The sequence below is a fragment of the Ornithodoros turicata genome, chromosome 3 (assembly GCF_037126465.1).
Source record: "Ornithodoros turicata isolate Travis chromosome 3, ASM3712646v1, whole genome shotgun sequence".
Lineage (NCBI taxonomy): Eukaryota > Metazoa > Arthropoda > Arachnida > Ixodida > Argasidae > Ornithodoros > Ornithodoros turicata.
In genome coordinates this window covers 22,190,201-22,212,848 of record NC_088203.1, presented here as the reverse complement: position 1 = coordinate 22,212,848, position 22,648 = coordinate 22,190,201, and the positions used below count along the sequence as shown (strand labels likewise).

The following is a 22,648-nucleotide window of genomic DNA, read 5'->3' as shown; positions in this document are numbered from 1 at the left end:
ATAGAAAATGACTTGTCTTATCTGGCACAAGATGTCCTGACTCGCATAGTGTGAAGTTGCTGGTTGAATGGCTGAACTCCGCTAAAGCGAAGAGTTGTCATGCCCTGTCATGTGATTACGTATGCATGTAAATATATGCTGTCAATGTATACGTCTTCTAATACACAGGACTATTTTACGATCTGTCGCTTGTGGTTGTACCTTTTCTGGGAATGATCGAAAAATACGTCGGGCGATTATCTCGTTGCGTAGCTGTAGATGTGATGTTTAGATCGTTATATAACATTGCGGAGTTGAGACAAAAATGGGGGATATGTAAAGTTAAACAAAATGCCTAATGCATAATTGTTTCACTCATTGTTTCAACAGTTCCATAACCCTTCGTGACTGTTGAGATATTTCCCCGGGTTTTCCGCAGACAGTCTTAGTCAAATGCGGGCCCAGTTCCCTACGAAGTCGGTTCCGGGCGTACAACCTCCACTCCTATCAGAAGCATGGCCCTGTTTGACAATCGGATCGCTCAAACCGACCGATTTGCCTGCAAACAGCTCAAAACCTACCTCAACAGAGTAAATCTGGCAGGCGAATCCCGTATCGAGAGAGAGGAAAGAAGCCGTCTCAAGTCGGCTTATCTCGACTAGCATTCTCCGATGGCTCCTTTCTGAGATCGATTGCTTGCCGTTGCCTCAACACCGTTCATGAATGCCTTCACGTCGTGGTCACGTTATTTGGAGTGCCCCTATTTCCGCCTCTGTCACGCACAGCTCGTGGTGGCCTAGCTTCCATTCACCTATAGGGACAACATGGCGTAGATGCCGGCTAGCTGATGGATGAACTCCAGAATGTGAAAGCCTGAGTCCGAGCACGCAGAGGGACGACAGACAACACAGGTTGAGTCGTGGTTTGTGTGTCGTCCCCCTGTGTGCCCAGGTCAGGCTTTTACATTATGGAGTTCACCTAGGGGGCCGTCATGGCAGTCAGACTCAGCCTAGGAGTTGCTTCTGTATACTGTTGGCAGAACATAGTGTCGCTGTGCTTCGTCCTGCTCAGCAACAATAGAAAGCCAGGGATTGCAGCATGCTCTCTAGCATCAGCACTGAACGGTGGCGAACGAACCTCATTGGCTCAGTGTGCCTGGCAGCCGTTGCGAAAGTTCTGGCAGCATGAGACCACACCCGCCACTCACCATCGTGAGAGTGAGACCAAAGCCGTCGACAGGGAAGAAGGTTATCCTGTGCATGCGTGGAACTACCTGGCTGTGCGTGGCAATAAGTTATATATATATATATGTATGAATGTATGTATGTTATATGTATATACGAGCGTATGTTGCTCGTATAAATTGGCCCGGTGCAGGAAGTATAGAACTATACTTCTGAGTATGTGTCTCAGACTCGTTCTCAATAGGCAGGGCAGCACGGCATAGGGAGGACGACAGCACTGTGGGGGAGGTAAACATTACTTCCAGCATCGTGCGTCGGAGATGTCCGGCGCACGTCAACAGAGCCAGGTCGTCGAAATTATCCGCAGTCCTATCCTGCGGCACGTGCAGCATGTCGCCACATTAGGCAGACAAACCTTCCGTGTAACATCATGGCACTATTATTTTGCCAGCGCTTTCTGCACGGGCGCCGAGCGTGTGCTCAATGCACTGCCAAGGCTATTGAGAATGAGTCCGAAAGTCGTACTCAACTTTCATGCAAACGGGCCCGGTCTGGTAGTCGGCACTGGCCATCACAGAGGGATACAACAAGATTGGAGCTTACGTGAGCTTACTAGCTTATGCATTGTTGTAGACCAAAAGAAAACATCTCCGGGAACATATGATGATCGCCCTCTGCGCTTCTGGAACATCACCGCTCACTCGCTAGCCAGAGGGGTGGTGGTTAGGGGGTTCGAACCTTCCTCCCTCCCGGAAATCGTACATTTCGTAGTGCATTTATGAGAGTGAAATCCTCCTCCCCCATGTAAAGTCCCCATAGAACCCTTCCCGAAATATTTTTCTGGCTACGATACTGCCACCGCTTATCTGTCCCTTTCCGTAAAAAAACAAAAATACCCACAAAATGAAGACACGGCTCAAAGGTCGGCACGATCTGATGAAAAACTCACGTCAAGTGTCGCCAACCACTGTAATTACATGTACGACTACGTAACGCGAATTAATCTGCTTAGCGGAATCGAACAAGCGTGGCTTGTGAACCGCGAAGCTGATCACGAATCGGTGCCCGCGGGGAGCAATCCATCTTTTCTCTAACGTCTCTCGGAATAAAAAAGGAGGGAATGCAAGCAGGGAGCTCGCTCGCATAAAAGGCAGCAACGCCTAAAGAACGGTTTAACAACTCTTTCAACCTTCAACAACGACGAATAAACTGAATACGCGCCGACAACGCTGTGTGAAACAGTCGGTGAGACAAAGGCGACAGCGCGGAGCACGCGGCGCAGCATATACCGGATTCCATTGTTGGCCATGCGTTCGGGTGCGTCATTCCCGTTTTATTGCCCCTTAACAATGACGCGTTCCTATTGATATTTATTCCCCGGTCTTTTGGACAAAGCGGCCGTAGAGAGCGTAGCAGCAATGACGTCAAATACATGTGACTGAAAATTTCTGATTGGTTGGTTGTGGTCTTTCATTGCGTATAGGGTTTATTCAGATGACGTCATCCGCAGGACAGCGCCAGTGTCGCTAGCAGATTTGCAGCCATAACGTACACTCTTAAAAATGAACTTCACCGCATAGCACGCTCCTAGCCAACCATAATCTCGAATGATATCGTTATGTGCCGTGATTTGTTGAAAACAGGATGCGTACAACTTTTCTGTGACACTTATGCTGTTCATAATTGTCACAAAAAAAGGCAAAAGGCATACGCCTCCCGTTTTCAATAAATCAGGGCAGATAACGGTACCATTAGAGATTATGGTTGGCTATGAGCGTGCTTTGTGCTGCAGTTCATTTCTAAGAGTACAGGCCCGTAGGTTGACTGTCCAGGCCTTCACCCACATCGCATTCACCGCACACTTTGTGTTTAAAAGTTACCGTGTACTGTGTGAATATTATTTGTACGCACCACAATCCAAGTAATTTCCATGTTTTCAGCGTTAATAGTCCTCTAAATAGCACATGTCAGTGAAACAAGACCGGAACCAAACTACGAGGGATCTTCATCATGGCGGCGATTTCGCCGTTTCGAAGCTAGTGCCCTCTGGAGGGGTGACATCAGTGAATAAACTCTATTCAACGGCAAGCCAGTCAACCACCACAACCATCACACCACCGTTTTATTGCGATTTGCCTTAGCCCGTTAGATACTAGTGATACAAAATACTCTGATGGAACTTGGATCATTATCAAATTCTGAGCTGGATGATGGAATGCTTGATGAATGAAATAGGGTTTCGAGCAATGTTGAATTCATTGTCAATACCATGAAAAAGAAGACTTGCTCAGGGGTGGGGGATGACACAGTTGCCAGCATAATTAGAATGCAGTCCCCGAGCATGTCATGCTATAGCATATGTCATGGCAAGCATAATCGGAGTGCACTCCTATATCCAGCATATCATAGCATGAAGCACATGCAGTCCTATGCGCAGTTTGACATCCAATACAGACAAATAAAAAATATATACAGGGTGTTTCACCTAAAGTAATAATTCTAACTAGCGGCGTACTCGCCGGAGGATTGTGGGACTTTTGGCAATTACCTCCTGGAAAGTTTGTCACCATTGAGAAAGACTTTGAACAATTTTTAATTGCGGGAAATTTATTTTTGTCAATTGAACTTTGAAAATTGCCAAACGAACCTCACTCTTTTTTTACAGAAATATGAAGTCGTCCGCGGATAATCGCAGACCCAACAAAAAGTATGCACAGAAAAAAAAAAGAAAGAAGCGAGGTTCGCTTCTAAATTTTCAAAGTTTAATTGGAAAAAATAAATTACCCTGTATTAAAAGTTGTCCAAAGCCTTCCTCAATGGTGGCAAACGTTTCCAGAAGGTAATTGCCGAAAGTCCCACAACCCACCGGCGAGTACGTCGCCAGTTAGAATTTTTTTATCACTTTAGGTGAAACACCCTATATAATAAAAAAGAAACTGAACAAAACGTATCCGAGTGTTTTCCTGAACGGCGGCATATTCCATCGCCATTTACGCAACACGCATACACTTCGGTGCCTTAAATATCCTGACCACGGGCTAGATTTTGAACGCTTCGCTATCCCGTAACGCTTGCTAAACGCTCGTGCTCCCCGGTTGACGGCCAATGCGCGTGACGGAATGAGCGCGCAAATTTTGAAAAATAGCTATAACCATCGCTATGTGCACATCAAGATTGAGCCCCACACTGCCGTCTTCAGCTTCACTGATGGATCTACCACACGGTAGTGTTCCGTCATGTGCTCTTGTCGTCCCATCTAATACAGTCTCACGTGGATATCGTCCCTCACATCGTACGTCATCGCAAGTCATTCTACTCTTTCTGCAGCAGATATTTCAAGTTCCTCCGCGTGTCTGAGTGGTCTACACCGATTCACGGGCTGCTCTGCAATGTGGCAACCATGGGGATTCGTGGGTCGCTAGCCCCCATCGCAGTAGACATTCTCCACCAAGTTCAGCGTCTACATGATGAAGGTCATCATATATCCCTGCAGTGGATTCCTGGTGCACTGCGGTTTAACAGGCCATGAGGAGGCTGACAGAGTAGCAACGGCTGCCCATGAGTCCCCGACAGCCGTGCCCATTGTGCTGCCGAGAGGTGACAGAAGGACCCTACTCACAGCGTGGTTTCAATCCTTGGTTCTGCAGCAATGGCGCCGGGACATCACGGCTGAATCTCTCATGTATTGCTCTCTCTGCCGCAGGCCCAAAATTGTCGTTTTCTTCCCCTGACCGTTTGTTACGCAGTTTTACCTCCCTCCTGCGTAGACTCCGCCTCAATGTGGCTTTCACCCCACAATTCAAGTGCATGATCAGATGCTGTGACACCTGCCTGCTGCTGTGACACCTGCACACAGATGCCTGCCCGTATCGGCAAGAGACCGCTCAGTTTAGCTGCACTAATTGGTCCCTATGAAGATCCTGTGCTCCATCGTCGGGTCCTTCACCTGTTCATGGACTTCCTGTCGCCCATTGGATTGCTCCAGACGTTTTAATACTTTATCGTATTTTCTTCCTTCCTTCATCATCTTCATATAATGTTCCACGTGCAATGGGGTAGGGTACCGCACCACAGCGGCGAAACACCAAATCTCATCGTCATCATCTATTGTCGTTGTTGTTGGTGGTGAAGAAAAAAAAATCCCATCAAGCCTTTTCTTTTTTCGGGTTCCCCGAAACATCGTTGAGTGGATTCCCTTGTATTCAGAGGTGAGCTCTGACTCTGAGTGCACCCAAATAAGCCGCATGTGCAGCGACTGCGGGGACAGTGATAGCGGGGCTTATGCACTGCCCACCTCTTGCGAGTGTGCATGTTTTATGCAAGAAAGGTACACATTGCGGCAAAATCCTCCCATTTCCTTAGCGTTCATACGTATATAGTAGAGTGTGTGTTTACAGGCTTGTTTTATCGGTAATGAGATCACAGTGGAACGATGGGATTTAGAAGCGCATTATATTGATGCCGTATCCCCTAGAGAGATCGTATTTGTGGAACCGTGATAAAGCAAGGATGCTGCTTTGCGAAGGGGGAGCCCAGTCCTTTGCGATGCGGTACCAGGAGGCGTTCGCACGGATGTGAACCCTAGAAAAAAAAACTGAGAGGAGGCGCACCTTGTAACAACTGGGTAAGCATATCGTGTGCACAGTGGATTCCGTGACTATGCATAGCCCAGTGTTGTCGACAGAAGTCAAATTTGGCAGCCAGACTGGCAGATTATCGGATCGAATTTTTGACGGGGAGACCACATGACTATGAGCGTCGATGCCATAACGTAGGACATTGTGTGGCCAGGTTGGGATTACTTTTTTCCACTTTGCATTTGAATTAGAAGAAGGACTTGTTCATGCGCAATGCAACCGCCTTGAGGACGCGACATATAGAGATGCCATAAACTGTTAGAAGAGTACACACAGAATTCTGAAAGCCGCAAAGCGGTGCCGCAAAGCGCTGCCGCAACGACTAGATGTGAACGCAGGAAAATGCGACGATTAGAGGAGCATGGAGGGCACTTTCCTGTCACCGGCTGTGCAGTCGGAGGTCTTCCCTGGGGTTTCCGAAGACTTTCCAGACGAATGTCGGCACAGTTCCACCTGAAGTCGGCCCAGGACGCACACTAACCCCCCTGTCCCCCACTCCTTCCTGCTGTCCTCTCTCCATCTGTCCACGTGTGTACGCGGCTCATAGCGAGAGGTGCTTCGCGGCGCTAACACGGAATTTAAAAAAAAACGGAGTTCACCTCGAACATATTTTATGCTCTATCCCCCTTTTTTTTAACCGCGTGATACGAACATTACCTTCAGTAACTGTCACAAAAATATTTTCTTTGCGAAGCGCGCATTTCATTAGAAAAATCTGTTTATTAAGAATGCGCGCAGCGGCGATGAACTCTCGCAGCTCCTTCTGGCGTGTTGCGACGTTAGCTCAGTGTAGCGGGATGTAGAATATGATGGAAAGTAATTGTTCAGAGGCTGGAACATAGAGACACAACACGAGCTTCAAGTTGCCTGGGAACATGAACAGTTGAAGTATGAAAAAACAATGAAAAAATGGCTAGGAAGCAAGCGAACTGGTGAAGATGATGCATAATGTAAAAACCCCGAGACTAGGGAACACGAAGGGACAGACACAACACGAAGTCTCAATTGAGAATCGAAATTGAGACTTCGTGTTGTGTCTGTCCCTTCGTGTTCCCTAGTCACGGGGTTTTTACATTATGCAGTTGAAGTATGGCAGGCACCGGTAAAGCCATGACAGCGGTGGGATTGGAACCACTCATCTCCCGATTACATTTTGCGCTCCATGATTCCGAAATGCACAGTCATGACATCTCCAACATCTCCGGCTGGACTAAGCTATACTGAGCCCCTAATTCTGACGCGAACGTCAATAATTGTGCCGCTATCATGTGACGCGATTCGAAAACGGGTACCGCCCAGTCAAGACGTGACATGGCCAGTTGCGGTCAAGAGGCACCGGGGTCAACGTTACACCGGGGACACGCACGGAGGCCACTGCGAGTTCTGCTCCTGGTCTCCTCGTGTTTCACGATAGTCTTTCCCGGCACTTTCCTGGCGACAACATTATGAGCTCACCGCTCACGACCCGGTCGCGGCTCTGTCGGCCCCGTCCCTGCAAACCCTTCGGCCTACATGTCTGCACCCCTCCTCTGGAATCTGCCCGGCCAGCACTTGTCCGCACAGTCGTCAGCACCTCAAGCCCAAGACTCGAAGCCCAGCCGTCCATCTTTCACGTGCCGCATTTCTTTCTCCTCTTCGCGTACCGACGCGGACTTCAACAGCAAGGTCCGCACCCGCTCCGCTTCTGAGGGTGGGAGTGATGTGGCGGCCCGTGGACGATGATGAAGACATGCCTCCGTTGCCGCGCGCCACTGCGCTTGCCAGACAGTTCTACCAGCACCGTCCTAGCGTGAGGCCACGAACATCTGCCCGCTGGGACACTCCATCACCGCCGGTCAGGACTCATGTAGAGGAACCAGTGTTGTACGTAGCGCCGTTACTAGTAGCGGCGCTACCGTATCCGTTACTTTTTTCGGTAGCGGAGTAGAGATCGCGCTACTTTTTTAAACTGGTAACGAAAGAAGTACTTCCGCTACAAATTTGCGGTAGCGCAATCTTTGAGCGCTACCGCTACTTTCCGAGCTGGGGTTCGCGACAACTCGACTTCGACCTATCATGAAACCTCCACTCTGCCTGCCTTCGATCAAGCTGCCCGGTATCACAACTCATTCTGGGAACCGGGCAAATAGCCGAAAGGAGGGCACAGAGGCCGTTATCTTACAAAGAGGATGTGCCCTCCACGTGTTCCCTATTTGGGATGAACCTTCTTGAAGATTTGGTGCATTGTCGGAGTTGTCTGCAAACTGACGTCACTCCATTCTGGAGCCGTCCTCGCTAGCTATGAGACATGACATTGCACCACGTACGCTCAGGTACTTGACAGTTGCAATTTCTTGTCCGCTGCAATGGAGGGACCATGGCCTGCTACAGTACAAAACAGTAGCGTGGTGTTCAGATGTCTACCATGCGCCTAGGTGGGAAAGCTTTATCTGTGCGTCAAGGAAGTCAACGTCCAATTTGAAAAAGCACACCATGGTATGTTTACTAAAATCTCGTTCCGGGCAATCCGAGTTCTTTTTGTGACAAAGCTGTTGAGCCTTTTATCGGTAGACTTGCTTTGTGCTTTATTTGCTTTACAGGAAGAGAAAAAGATATACAGGATACCGAGTAGGCTTTAGTAAATCTGTAAAAAACGGTTTTCAAAATTTTAGCCTTCAGGCAACCTACGTGTAACCTCCATTGGACTTCGATTTATTATTTTGAGATATTGTTTTGTTTTATTATTTATTATTTTAAGACGTTTGAAGTAAGTCATCAACGATGCTGTTGTTTATTTCCTAAAAAGTAGCGCATGAAGTATCGCGTTACTTTTTACGGGTAACGGTAGCGGTATTCCGCTACTTTTAGGTACGTGTAACGATATCGGGATTTCGTTACTTTTTGCTCAGGTAGCGCGTATCAGTATTGCGCTACCTTTTTCGGGTAGCGGGTACAACACTGAGAGGAACACCATCTCCTCTAAAAGTGTTTATCAAGTTTGCATGGGACGCCGTCCATCCGCCGTTGTAGAAATGCTGTACACGGTTAGTGTTGGGCGTTTTTTGACAGCGTCGCTTGCCGCTGAGAAAAACTCGGCGTTCTGCTGCTCCAAAAGCTCCTCATGCGGTTGGGCCTTCAGCCAGGGTTGTGCAAAAAGTATTTATGGGGGTTGTCTTAGAGAGGTCCACGACATTCTGGGCGTAGAATTTACTTTGAGGACATTTAATTAGTATGTTTATTTTATTAACTAACCGACAAGCTCGACTATGAATTAATTAGGGAAATTACATAAGTTAAAGGTTATACTTAAATCCTCGCGCACCTCGGCAGTGGCGAAAGTGCAAAATATTTTTTGTACAACCCTGGATAAAGGGGTGAACGTAAAATATAAACTATAGTTAGTTAACTGATGATTAAAAATAAATTATAAATTAAAATGTATCAATTTAACCCAACACCAAACCGTAACGCAAAAAACGTTACATGGCATTTCAAAAACGTCACCCACATAAGCTGTCGGGATGACATAAGTTCTGCTCCGAAACACACATACACATTGATTGCGCTCCCACATTGCAAAACAAGTACCGTGAAATGCACCGGTTCCTTTAAGCGGCTTTTCCTCCATACATATATGGTTGAAAGTATACTCTTGAAGGCAACATTACATATTGAACGCGTATCGACCATATGCCGAGATCGAAACGCGACGGACCTAGAGTGACTCCTCTTGTTCAAAAAGTCACTTACGGCACTGATTCGGAAAATCACGCGCGTAATACATCGATCCCGTTCGTTTCTCTCTCTCTCCCTCTCTCCACCTTTCCCGGTTATTTTCCCTTTGGGTATAAGTCAAAGTAGACCCTATACTAGTAGCGAACAAACATTACGTTCTCTGCTATGCAGATGCCGATGCATGGAGAACGCCGCATGCGTGTACATAATAAGTATCTCCTATCCTGTTGATGCTTATCGACTGTGAGCTGAACACGCAACGTACCGAGTGCGTCCTGATGTTGCCGTGTGAATAACGATTACCGCGGATAACAGATAAAACAGAACAATACGAAGCTTGGTGTATAGACGCTCGCACACAGTGGCTAACCGTGTCCCCCACAAACATGGGGAGTAATGCGCAGCATTACTATGTAGTGCATCGATAACTGAACCCCACTCAGCTCCGCTATTTTCTTTTTCCAGACAATCAATCATTATCGATAATGCCTTACTCCTCGGTTATGAGTAATGCTAATGCACTACCTTTTGGCCGTGTTGTGCGTAATGACATTACTCGTCACTTGGGTTGAAAGTTCGCGTATTGTTTAATGCAAGTCGTTAGGAATTATGCCTTGTACAGGCAAAACAAACCGTTGTCAGCGATCATGTAACCTTGGAGGAGAAGTAGAGCTCAAGTAGAGTTAATTATTGAACATGCTAACGCTGCAATCAATATCTTCTGTACTTACTCACTAGACTGCATATTGCCCTCACCTCACGACGAAATGGTTAATTTGTATAGAGGTTTTCCAGCACTCTCGAGTTCCTTGTTCCAGTTTTATATTGTCGTGATCCCGTGCACTTCTAGGGGATGCAGATATGCAGTGCGCATGACGATATGCACATGATACAATATGATCATTATGATTTTAAAAGAACGACAGGAGCCTGTGAAGATACATTTTTCTTCTATCCTTGCGTATTTCTTTTCTTGTCTTGTCCCTTGTAGATCACAAACTTTTTGTTGCATTTGGTAAGCTCCGTGAAATGCAAGTCGACGCGCGGCGATATAGTTTAAAAATCTAGTGCAAGTCGATTCGGTTCCACGTGGAACTATTTCAGCTGCACACATTTCTCTGCGCTGACTTTAAATCGGAGGCCCAAACTGAAAAGGAATGGTTCAAGTTGTGTAAGCTCCTTGTGTAAGCTGTTCAGCTGGCTCGGCAATCTTCATCTGCTTTCAGCGGCTGTGCCTTGACCCCTGGTTGTTACGTAAAGCAGGTGTTACGAAAGCGATAAAGTCGGTGCAAGTCGGTGTTTGCATACGAATTCATAGTTAACTGCCAGCAAGAGCTGTACGTAACGCGTTACTGTGTTTGGTAACTAAGCAACGACTTATGTTCTAATTCTATTCTATCTATACTATCTATCTAATTCTATTCTAAAAAATGTAACTAATAACGTACTTAGTTACAAAAGTTAGTAATGCGTTACTGCAAGTTACTCGTCCCTTTTTTTTCTTCTCTCAGTGTTACCAACCACGTCCGCCAGTTGTGGTTTTTCCCGCGCATATGGCGGCATTCCACGAGGCTGAAGCACGCGGTAAAATCCCCAGCGAAGAGAAAAGGATACCAGAGGACAACGCCTTTCTCATTGCTATGGTGTCCACAGTATTTCAGAACACTCAATGTGATTTTTGTGTTCCTCTTTTCGAGGATTCACGGTGCTCAGGGAGTTTAGTGCTTTGTCTCTCTGTCCCCTAGTCGGGAAGTCACGTCGGCCAGCTTTGAGTACCAGTTGCTACTGAAGTGCAATTCATCATGGATGAGATGTAAATAAATAAATAAAGTAGGCGATGCCTTCGTAGTTCTGCGGCCTTGTATGCAAATGTCACGTATAGAAGTAGCTCGTTACTTCCCAGTAACGAGAACGCGTTCCTTTTATTTGTTAGTAAAGGGTAATGTATTTCGTTACTATTTTTTCGAAGGGACGAGTAACGTATTTAGTTTCTTTTTTGCGAAGGAACCAGTAACGTATTTAGCCCCTTTTTCTGAGTGACGCGTACAGCTCTGTTGCCAGCGTTTGCCGAACTACATAACGGGAACTGTATCGAATTCACAACCGTTTGACAGGAGCAGCACGATAACGGTGAATAAGACCGGAGTAAATCCCCCTGATGTAAATCCTACGCAATGCGATATGTAGCGCATCCTTGTTGGCGGTCTAGAAAAGTGTGTCCGTAGGAGTTGGAGTCAATATCTGTTCGGTCTCTACCCCCACAGCCACCCCGGAGTATGTCACACACGGACCTTCTGTCAAAGCCGGACACCTCCGCACAACCCATTTAGTTCTCATGTTTTGTATTTCTCGATGTCTATTGGTTTTCAGCGTCTGATTCCTGTACACCGTTCAACGGAAGGCGAAACGAAACTACACTTCACACGACGTGATCTACATTTATGACCCTTTGATTGCTTTTGAACGCCCTCAATCAACAGGGCGGTGCGCCATTGTGGAAGTGCTTTCGAATTTCTCGAATATACATCGTCTGCACGTGCATTCGGTCCGCTTATACAACTATTCTCTTCGGTTTTAAAATAGTTTTTCGTACATGCTTATTCGCCATGCTTTCGTCATCTATATACGAACGCAGGAGCCGCGATAGTATTAATTATTAATTGTCTTGTGTAATTTTGAAAGAACTGCATTGTCCACAATGCGAGCACTCCATTAACTCTTAACAACTCATAACGTGTTGGGCCTTTCAGACGACATTACCAATGTCACATGATATGTTTTCGTCGGCATAAGAATTACAACTGGAAAAAACGGGGGGATATGGGCCTCATCAACATGGATGCGTGCTAATGAATAATGAACCAAAAAGAATAAGAAATCGGTGTAGTAAGATGTAGGTGGCATTGGGAAGACTTTGGTAGGTAAGTTACTTAAAAGGGATGCGCGACAGGTCATACCAGGTTATCCCAGATAAACGTAAAAGACGGTTCTTCGCACCAATGTGAATCTGCTTTAAAAGTTCCACAGCAAGGCGGATAACAGAAGCAGAGGAAATGGGCACCGCGAATACCGACAGTCATGGGGAGTGGATTGGTGGTGGTGGTGCTTGTGAATAAGCTCGCCGTTGTCGCCCTCACAGAGGTGACCAGCGTCACGACTACGTAGGTAGTTCTCTTAATTGGTGACAATACACGCGACTAACGCTCTGGGGGGAATGTGCGTCCTGGGCCGACTTCTAAGGGAAATGTGCCGACGTATATTCGACAGCGTCTGAGGGAAACCCAGGAAAAATCCAGACTGCACAGCTGGCACCGGGATTCGAACCCGGGTACCTCCGAATCTGGACTTGACATGGTCAGCACGCTAACTCACTAACTCAGCTAACGCTAATTCAGTCACGCGAGCTGTTTTGTTTTGTTTTTCCCCCAAAAAACTCTGACGGCACAGCCCTCGTTGCTGCCAGTGAGGCATGGATGCAACTCTGAGCATGAGTGACTCTGAGTGCGCGTATCTCGCTAAGTACGACACGTAGAAGAAAAATCCTTTTTTCCTCGGTATCCTGGCACGCAGTACGTCCATGATGTAATGAACCACGTCTATGAAAGTGTCCGAACTGCTTTAATTAAGGAAGGGAGAATCGAAGAACCGAAGAATCCAAAGAGTAAAAATAGATTGTCCGTTCCGATACCTTGCAGAAAGGATATCAGGATATAAAGACGTTCCAACGGCTCAAGAACCGTCTAAAATATTAAAGGAATGGCTATCCAGCGCTGCGATGCTAGTCGCTCCGTAGCGTAAGCGCTTCGTGTAGGCGTAAGGTAAGTAAATTGATTGGCGTTTCCGTCTTTCAGTTCCACTGCTTGATGCAGAATGCATTCCTACTCGAAGAGGAGCGTTTTTCAGGATAATTCTACGACGATACTCGCATACATTAAACAATGTAAACAAAGGAAAACAGATAAATAAAGCATGTAAAGGATTTTATAAAGTACCAAGTAGCGACTACCACGAGGCTATATTTCGTATCAACTGCGCGAGCAACTTGAAGCGAACGGACGATTTTTTCTTCGAGCAAATAGGGTGAAGTTCGTGAATAAGAATGTTAAGCACGAGTACGCACTGCGGTCCCAAAATGGGGCAGTAAATTTTGGGAATTATGCACCTGCAAAACATCAGTAAGATTCCTCTGAAGGACCGCAGGGACCATGTGATTTATTACCGGCCCTTCATCCCACTGGCACCGGCAGAAATCCCATAATGTCGATGGGATTTTCTAACCGACGGCGGCTTAATTTTCGAAGAATGGAACGGGCAAGCAAAATATATCGTTGCAATTTTGTTCTCGAAAACAAGTGCTGGAGTGGAGTTTGTGTTCAAGATGTTCAAAGTACATGCAGCACGTGCCGGAGGAAAATGTCTGTGAAGCGACGCTGTCGGGTTGGGCATGCATTTTTTTGCGGGGTGGATATGTAGCCGTTACTGGAGGATCTCCTTCACCCGTGACAGCCGTTTCTTGACATCTGTGACACCCGTTTCTTATCATGTGTCTTCTCGTCTTTGCGTATGTAGATAGTCACCAACATGATTGTAGATTTTGACTGTACATAGTATCTTGTGTACACAATATCTTGTGCACCGTACATATCTAGTCTTGTAGATAATAGGTTTGTACATATTTGCATTGCACATTGTGCATGTACTGAACAGTGGAAGTTACAGTTGTCACAACAGCATAACCCAATTGATGTTCTGCAGTCTTAATAAATTTTCCTGTGCAAACTATATATGAGCCATGCACAGAACCACCCACAGCGACAGATACGACCTCCCGAGCGGAGTGCCACAAGGCAGCGTTCTCAGTCCGTTGCTTTTCAATGTGGTTATGGCGGACCTTCCACAGCACCTGCACAAAAATATACACATTAGTATGTACGCCGATGACATCTGCCTATGGACATCGGGCGTACAGTTACCAGCGCTGCAACGGTGGCTTCAAGATGCCCTCGACTGTACGGTAGCATTCTTGACGCAGAGGGGAATGGACATATCTCCCGAAAAGACGGTCTTCCTACCCTTCACACGGAAAAAGATGAACAACTTCCAATTGCAGCTCTCGACACAGCCAGTCCAGCGGGTTTCACATCATCGCTTTCTGGGAGTTATAATCGACGCACAATTAACATGGGCCGCCCATACCAAGTATCTGAAGGGCAGAGCCGACGCTCGGATTAACATACTACGGCATCTCACGGGGCCCCGGTGGGGAATGTCAACGTCGTCACTACTCACTGTGCACAGAGCCCTCATCCAGCAAATGGCAGCGTATCACCTTCCAGTGCTGAACAACATTTGCGCTACGTCGGAGAATATACTGCAAGGCGTCTTAGCAAGGAGTTTGAAGGTCTGCCTTGGGGTACCAAGTGCCACCTCTAACACACTGACCATAGCAGAGGCCAAAGAACCTCCATTCGAGGCACTAAGGGTGCGTGAAACGGTTCGGCATTACCTTCGCCTGTGCACTCAGCATGATCACCATCCCCTGGTGCGGAAGCTGCTTCGCCGAAACTCTTCTTTCTTAAAAGCACTCTCTCCATATAGACGTACATTGCCAACAGCACGGCCGCAACAAGCGGACCCACACCCTCCATGGACGCTACAGACACCTCCTATCTGTACCACCGTGCCTGGGATCAACCAGGGAAAGTCAAGCCTCCCGCCTTTCGCCATGAGACAGTACTGCCTCGAATTGATGGAAAGGCACAAAGGCCGTGTAGCCATCTTCACCGACGGGTCCACGACTCTATCCGGGTCTGCCTCCGCATTTGTAATACCAGAGCACAAGAGGGAAGGCATAGCACGACTGTCTCACAGGACCTCATCGACGGCAGCGGAGCTGGTAGCCGTACAGCTAGCCATGAGTTACCTTGCCACGCTCGAGCTGCCTGCGCAATGGATAGTGTACTGCGACTCTAAAGCCGGCCTTCAAGCTATCTCATCGTTCTTGGAAAAAGGCCGTACGGCTTCAACAGTACGAGACCTCCTGTTAGGGTATCGCAAGTGCACAGACATCGGTCACGACGTCATTCTTCAGTGGATACCTGGCCATATTGGCATAAGTGGTAACGAGAAGGCGGACGAAATGGCGAACATCGCACACCTGTCATCGACAGAATATCTTGTCACGTTTTCAAAGCAGGACATCAAATCTTTCTTAAAATCTATGACTGATGACATCCGCAGGACAAAATGGCACCAAACCGACAGTGGTCCGTCACTGCTGCGCACGCTGGACCCGGAGCTGAATTTTACGATACCTTCAAAAACGCCCAGACACATAGAAACTCTCCTGCATCGTCTACGCCTGAATGTGCCCTATGGTCGCCAGTTTCTTCATAAAGTGGGCAAGGTGGACTCGCCCAACTGTCTACTGTGCGGGACAGTGGAAAACACTGAACATATCATCATGCATTGTCCAAAACATGCTGCACAAAGAGGCATCTTGAGGCTGACCCTTGGCCATCTCGACAGCAGGGACTTCAGCATAGAGAAAGTCTTAGGCGTATGGGACGCTAACCACAGGGACGCGGCCTTCAATGCTCTTGTCAATTTCATTGTGAAATGTGGACTAGAAACTCTATACTAGACGGAGCGTGGACATTACGGCGGATGTGAACGGCGCGCTCTGTCCTGCGTTGTCGCGGTCGAGACGCTCACCCCGGTGAGCTTTTGCGGTGCGCTCGCACATTCTGTGGTGCAATCGTACCGTTTCCTTTCTTTTTTCTTTTCTGCTTTGGGGTGTACCGTCTTTCTTTTTTGGGGGGTAGCAGAATTCGCTTGCGCGAATTCAACCTCCCCTTGTTATTTTACCAACCACCACCACCACCACCAGAACCACCCACATGCTGCAGAAAATGCAAAGAGCTTTAACAACCCACGGCATTCGAAAAGGTCAGTCGCACGGCGTCACCTGCCCCATCTATAATGCAGTTTCAGCAGCAGTTTTCGTAACGTCAGCCGAAAGGTGTCGTTCGCGACGGAACCAACCCAGAGAACCAACCACGCAGCGTCGTTTCACCCAGAACCTTATTTCTTGTAGGGCTGCGGTACATACGGTACTTCGAAAACCTAGAAACCCTAGAAGGGTCGAAAATCCAGCGAGAGCCGTCGATATTTCGAACAGAGACTGCTCTTCTTAAGAATAAAACTCAAGGTTATTCGCCAGCCATCGCTCTCCACACTTCAACTTCATACGGTATGACAGACTGCAAAAAGATGACGATAACTGGGAATGTTTCACTGCAGAGGTACAGGGGTGACAATGGGATACCAATGAGGTACCCTATACTAGAGCTCTGCACGGTCCGATTTTTCAGGGCCCGACCCGGCTCGGACCCGGGCCTTCCTGCTATTATGCGCTGACCCAGTCAGCAGAGCCCAGCCTAGCATTTCCTGCCGTGATTTACGCGTCTCCAGCGCTTATCAACCAAACTTAAAAGTAAATGTATAAGAAGCGAAGACAAGACCACAACCATAAAGGAACTGGCGGTTTAGGACCGCCACACCCCGATGCCAGCAACGCGCCCTGGCATAACGCCGTGTCCTTTGCTTGTTTCTGCAAATATATGCATAGGAATGACGCAAACACGTGATGATATGAACTAATAGGCCTGCATTGTGTGGAATTACCTGCGCGACCCGGCCGAGCCAGACTCTCGAAAAGATGTTTGTCGGTCCGGTCCACGGTGCTGGCGTATTTTATCGGCCCGGGCTCGGCCCGGCCAGGAGCACACAGGCAATATGAAGCCCGGCCCGGATCGGGAGCCCGGGCCTGTGTAGGGCTCTACCCTATACGTCATTACATGTGCGACATATGACGAGTGGTAAAAGAATACAGGTTAAAAACATTACTAGGGCAGTCAAAGTATAAAAATTCCATAAGGGTGAAAAACTAGGAATGTTGGCATTGATCTTGCATGGTGTACCAACACAACGTGACACGCACAGAAGACAGGAACACCCTTGCAAAAATTTCTTCTCGGCGAATGAAAGATGTCGTTACGTTGACAGCGATACAAAAGTATAACGGGATTCACCCGTTACGTCGTTCGTGATTCATGATTGATAGAAAAAGAAAAAGAAAAGAAAGAAAAAATGCGATTTAAGGTTTCCCACTTCTCTCTCCAGAAGCGCAGCGGTGTAGAGAGGTCTCGAATTGGTTTCCTCGCATGATCTCCCGCGATGATTGGACAAATGATCTGAGGAGACCAATTGGAGGCCGCTCCACATTGCCGCGCTGCTTGACAAGGACAGGGAAAGCGCAAATGGCGGTTTGCTCCAGGCATGAATCACGAAGGACGAAACGGATCAATCCCGTTCCTTTTGCATTGTTGTCAAGGTAACGTCTTCTCTCATTGCGCGAGGAGGAATTTTTGCACTTCAGTAATCCTATAAACGACAAAAAATCAACGAAAATAAAAATAAAGTAAAATAAATGAAATCAGAAGAAGAGGTAAGACGTACTGCGTTTGACGGTCGAGCGCCGATGCACATCACCCATCTCATACAGCCAGATCGGTGGAGCGGTCAATTAAATCAATCAGACTTCTGGTCTTCTATTTCTACAGTCCCTCTGAGCTATTACGGTAATAAAGAAGATATCCTTCCTACACACATCTCTCCGATAAAGACACATCTATACGTCATCACTTCATGACCCGACGCAAAAACGCAGAAAGTTGCTTTCAGTATAGGTCGCGGGTAACCACGGACGTACATTCTGCTGCCGCTGGTATTCCTGTAAATCCCAAGCCTCTACAACCCCTTCCTACGGTCTATCGACCCATTGATGGAGTTTGTCATCGCTTGCCACCGCAGTCGTAAAGAAGAATCCCTTCTCCTCCGCCTACGACTCAATGTTGCCCGTACACCCTCACTTCTCTTCAATATGGGTCGGCTAAATTCACCAAACTACATTGTCTCTGGCGTGGAAGCTGACATCCCACACCAGCTCCTGCATTCTCAGCAGCACCTTCACCATAGGAACACCCTCCGTTGCCGTCTGCTCCAGGTTGGCTGTAACGACCTTTCGTTGGCCGCTCTCCTTGGCCCCGTCCTGCACCCCAACCAGTGGGCTGTCACTGCCGCTCTCTTCGGTTTTCTCTGAGTCTCAGGACTCGTTAACTGCATGTGACGTTGTTCTAGTGTCGCTTTTCCTCTTTCTTTCTTTCCTTCTTTTTCTTTTCCGTTTTTTACTGATTCTTTTTTTTTTAATAGCAAGCCGGCTCTTTGCCTGGTTAACCTTTCCTTTCCTTGTTTTTTTTTTCATAATAAACATATGCCCCCCCCCCCCAGCCTATAGTTTGCAAATTTTAAGTTTTTTTTTCTATATTGCAATTTCTGTTGCGCACGCGTATTTCCTGAGATGAAATACCTCATCATGTGATGTCATTATTCGTTATGCAGGTAGGTGCTGTTGTTGCGCGCTCTGGCAATGACATTGAATATTGATTTCGGATCTCCCTTTATGACGCGCAAGAAGATGAAAGTAGCAACGTAGAACGCCATCAGAAGGAAGGACTCACAAAGTATATCCTATATAAAATTAGAACCGAAAATGACGAGAAAGCAGTTCTACGGTGATGCGTAGAAAGATGAGAAAGCGTTATGATCAAAATAAAATGAACCAACCAATCAATCCATCAATCAATCAATCGATCGATCGATCAATCAATCAATCAAAACTGTGCAGCTCGTCCCATGAAGTCGGTCCAAGACGCATACTAACCCCCCAATCCTTCCTGCTGTCCCCTGTCCACGTCTGTACACCGCTCATAAGGACAGTTGCTTCGCGGCGCAAACATGAAAAAAAAAAAAAAGAAAATCAGAGGAAAACGAACCATGAGTAAAAAGTAAGCAAGTGAAAGAAGTTGCAACATTTTCGTGTCGATATAGTCAATTACACGATTGAGGATTTTACCCTGCTGCTTATTAGAAGAAAATGAGGGGGCAGGAGATATGTTTATTAAGAGAAAAAGAAAGAAAAGGTCAGTCAGACAGTGGTCGGCTTGCTGTTAAAAAAAAAGATGAAAAGAAAGAAAAAGAAGAACAACAGAAAACTGAAAAATCACACTCACGGTCACACAATCAGAAGTGACTTCACTGAGGTCACATCAGTGAGAAGAAGGCTGTATCATTGTTACGTTCAGGGGCGGATCCAGGGGGGGGGGCCCTGGGCCCCCCCCCCCCCGAGACATACCTCTACCCCCCCCTTCCGGCAGGAAGCTGCACGCTTCGTTTTCCGCACACGCCGCACGGTGGCGTTCCTCTACAGCTTGCTAAGCTTCGCAACATGTAGGTCATAAATAAAGTTCTGGTGTGAAATGACAGCGCAGCAGCTCGCCGTCTTACATGGCGACCCCCCCCCCTCCCGTCTTCTCTGTTTTTTTAGTGCCCCCCCCCCCCCCCCGAGGATCCGCCCTGGATCCGCCCCTGGTTACGTTCCTCGAAGTACTTTACGCATCTTAGACCTAGTAGGCTAGTACACATCACTCCACTTTATTCTTCTAGATTTGTAGGAATTACAGCGTCTTGGGGCGCTAAAGTCGCATCTCACGCAATCGACACGAAGGCTTGATGCGGTGACTGAGATTTCGCATGCTCGACGATCATACAAAAAAGAAAAAAAAAAGAAAAAAAAAAGAACGAGGGCGTTTTCTTACCTTCCACGAGATATCGAGTGCAAATACACTGGCTTACCACTTTGGTGCTGTGATAAGCCGGTAGGCGGGATCCAGTTAACGACCTTTGGCCCCTGAAATAAAAACGCATTTTTTTAATTGCTGGAATTCAAACAGTCGCTGCTATCAATGTTTAACCAACGAGAGAGATCTAACATAGACTCACTAAATATTCTTCGCTTCAGAGTATCGACACTGATGTCCAAGGGAGAGCAGGAGCGCCATCTTGTTTCCACACCACACCGGTAGCATCCCCAGTTGTGGATCGAGACGTCAAACATACCAGTACCAAGATGGCGCATGCTCGCTCTTGGAACTCAGTGTCGATATTCTGAAGTGAAGCTTATTTAGTGACTCTAATCTAACAAACAGTTGTACTTCACAGCAACAATTTTCGCAGTTCTGATGATTCACTTTACGAACATCCCCGTGAGAGCAAAATACCCTTCCCCTTCCCACAGTAAGTTACCGTACTAACTCGTGTTTAAAATAGCGACGACATCCTTTACACATCTAGAACTAGAACCTGAATTCTCAGGAGCCTCGCATCTAATTCATCTGACTAGCAAACGAACACAGAGAAGGAATAATTAAGGGGGTTGGGACACTTTCATAGATGTGGTTCATTACATCATAGACGCATTGTACTGCACGCCACAATACTGAGGAAAAAAAGATGTATTCTTCTACGCGTCGTACTTAGCGAGATACAAGCCCTCGAACACACTCCCGAGCAAAGCGCAGACGTCACTGAGTTGCGTTCATTCCCATTGGGAGCCGTAAGCACGTGACGTCTCGTGCGCTGCCTCATTGGCGGTGGCGAGGGCTGTGATGTCAGAGCCGCATGAGTTTAGGTAGTCGCTGTGCCCATTTTCTCCGCTTCTATTACCCTTTTCACAGCGAAACTTTCAATGCAGGTTCACAGCGATACAAAGAACCGTTTTTTTTATTTTTGTCTGGGATAACGTGGGATGACCTGTCGCAACCCCTTTAATATTTTAAAAGAGAGCGATAGAGGGGTGGGGAAGAAGGAAACGTTAGTTGCGGTTTTCAACATGTCAAAGGAGCATTGAAACCCCTTGGAACACAACTCGGAACACATGCACCTCCACAAAAAAAAAAAAAAAGAAGTAAAGAAGAAAAGTCAAGATAATTAGAGGTAAACATTTTAACCGAAACCTGTGTTACCAGGAAAAAATTCGATTATAAAAAATCACAGTAAAAGCAAAACTCCAGATCGAGATACACCACATCAGGATAGGCGCGACGAGTAGAGATACCACTTAAAAAAAAAACTTTACCGCATAGCACCCTGAGAACAACCCGTCATTCAGAATGATAACGTTCTCTTTAAAAAAAATTGAAAATCTCAAGTGCACGCCTTTTTGTAGCAATTAACAAATTGAAAGATTGATTGGCGAATTGAAACAAATTGATACAAAAAGGCGTACACTTTCTGATTTCAACATACAATTCTGAATGACTTTCTGTGTATAGGGCCTGTCATGCGGTTAAAGGAGCACTAAAATGCAAAAACAAGTTTACCTCAAATTATGTTACACGTTATTTTAATTTCGTACTTGTTATCATAATTGAAAAGTTTCATTCCGTTACGAAGCTACAATCAAAATTATACCAGACTCTTTCTTGCTTCGGCGCTAAGCAGTGAACGACGCTTCAGCTCGTGCATGTGTGTTTTCAGTCCATGCTGCGCGTGCGAGCGCGTGCCACGCCATGGAGCAGTCCCTGTGAAAAACATTGTGCGCGTTGCGAAGCGGACTGGCGTCGCTGTCCGAAGGACATGAAGATAAATGTTGTCAATGGAAAATTCGCGAGAACTGTTGTGGTCTACAATTCAGTGAATCGTTATTGAAAAATTCAGGAGAGCGCATCATGCCGCGCATATACCGCACGCTAGGATCGGAACCATTCCAAATCCGCAGGCCCGCGATAGATATGTGCGCGCCTCTACTGCTGTCTCATTGGATGCCGCCAGTCTTTGCCTCCTGGGGATCCCATTCGTTGCCGCCAAAGACGACTCTGTTTTCATTGCGTTTTCCTTCTATACGGTAGCGTTGTGTGAACTAATTTTGTTTGAATTGTACTGATTGAAACACGGACTTTCATTTGAGAGCAGACTGCTTTTGCATTTCAGTGCCCCTTTAACTTCTCTTTTTTGAGTTATCCTCGCATATCCATGCATAGCTGCACGGGAGAGATGACGAAAACCCATCCTCCCCATTGTCTTCACGGAGACTCTGCAGGTACATTCTCTCTCGCTCTCGGAGGACCTTTATGAAGAAAAAGAGGCCATATTTCCACGACTGAAACGACGTCCCGCGGGAGCTACAACGTCACGGTAGAAATTTTTCTTACTCGAATGTGTAGCGGTATATAT

The 22,648-nt window shown here is 46.9% G+C and overlaps 2 protein-coding genes across 2 annotated transcripts in view; one reads left to right on the top strand and one right to left on the bottom strand.

Moving 5' to 3' along the window:
* LOC135388283 (plexin-A2-like) overlaps window positions 1-20,289 on the bottom strand; it is a 246,693-nt gene extending 226,404 nt beyond the window's left edge. The window contains exon 1 of the mRNA XM_064617721.1: window positions 20,270-20,289. The gene's annotated coding sequence lies outside the window, so the exon portion shown is untranslated. The remainder of the gene's footprint in view (window positions 1-20,269) is intronic.
* Window positions 14,307-18,677, top strand: LOC135389203 (uncharacterized). The gene is made up of 2 exons (XM_064619268.1): window positions 14,307-15,562; window positions 18,323-18,677. Exons 1-2 carry the CDS (start codon window positions 14,307-14,309, stop codon window positions 18,675-18,677), a joined length of 1,611 nt encoding a protein of 536 aa, XP_064475338.1.
* Window positions 20,290-22,648: the final 2,359 nt, after the last annotated feature.

Coding starts and splice junctions, on each gene's coding strand:
- LOC135389203 (XM_064619268.1), top strand. CDS start 14,307: ATGCACAGAACCACCCACAGCGACAGATACGACCTCCCGAGCGGAGTG. Junction 15,563..18,322: donor GTACGAGACCTCCTGTTAGG/GTATCGCAAGTG, acceptor GTAAATCCCAAG/CCTCTACAACCCCTTCCTAC.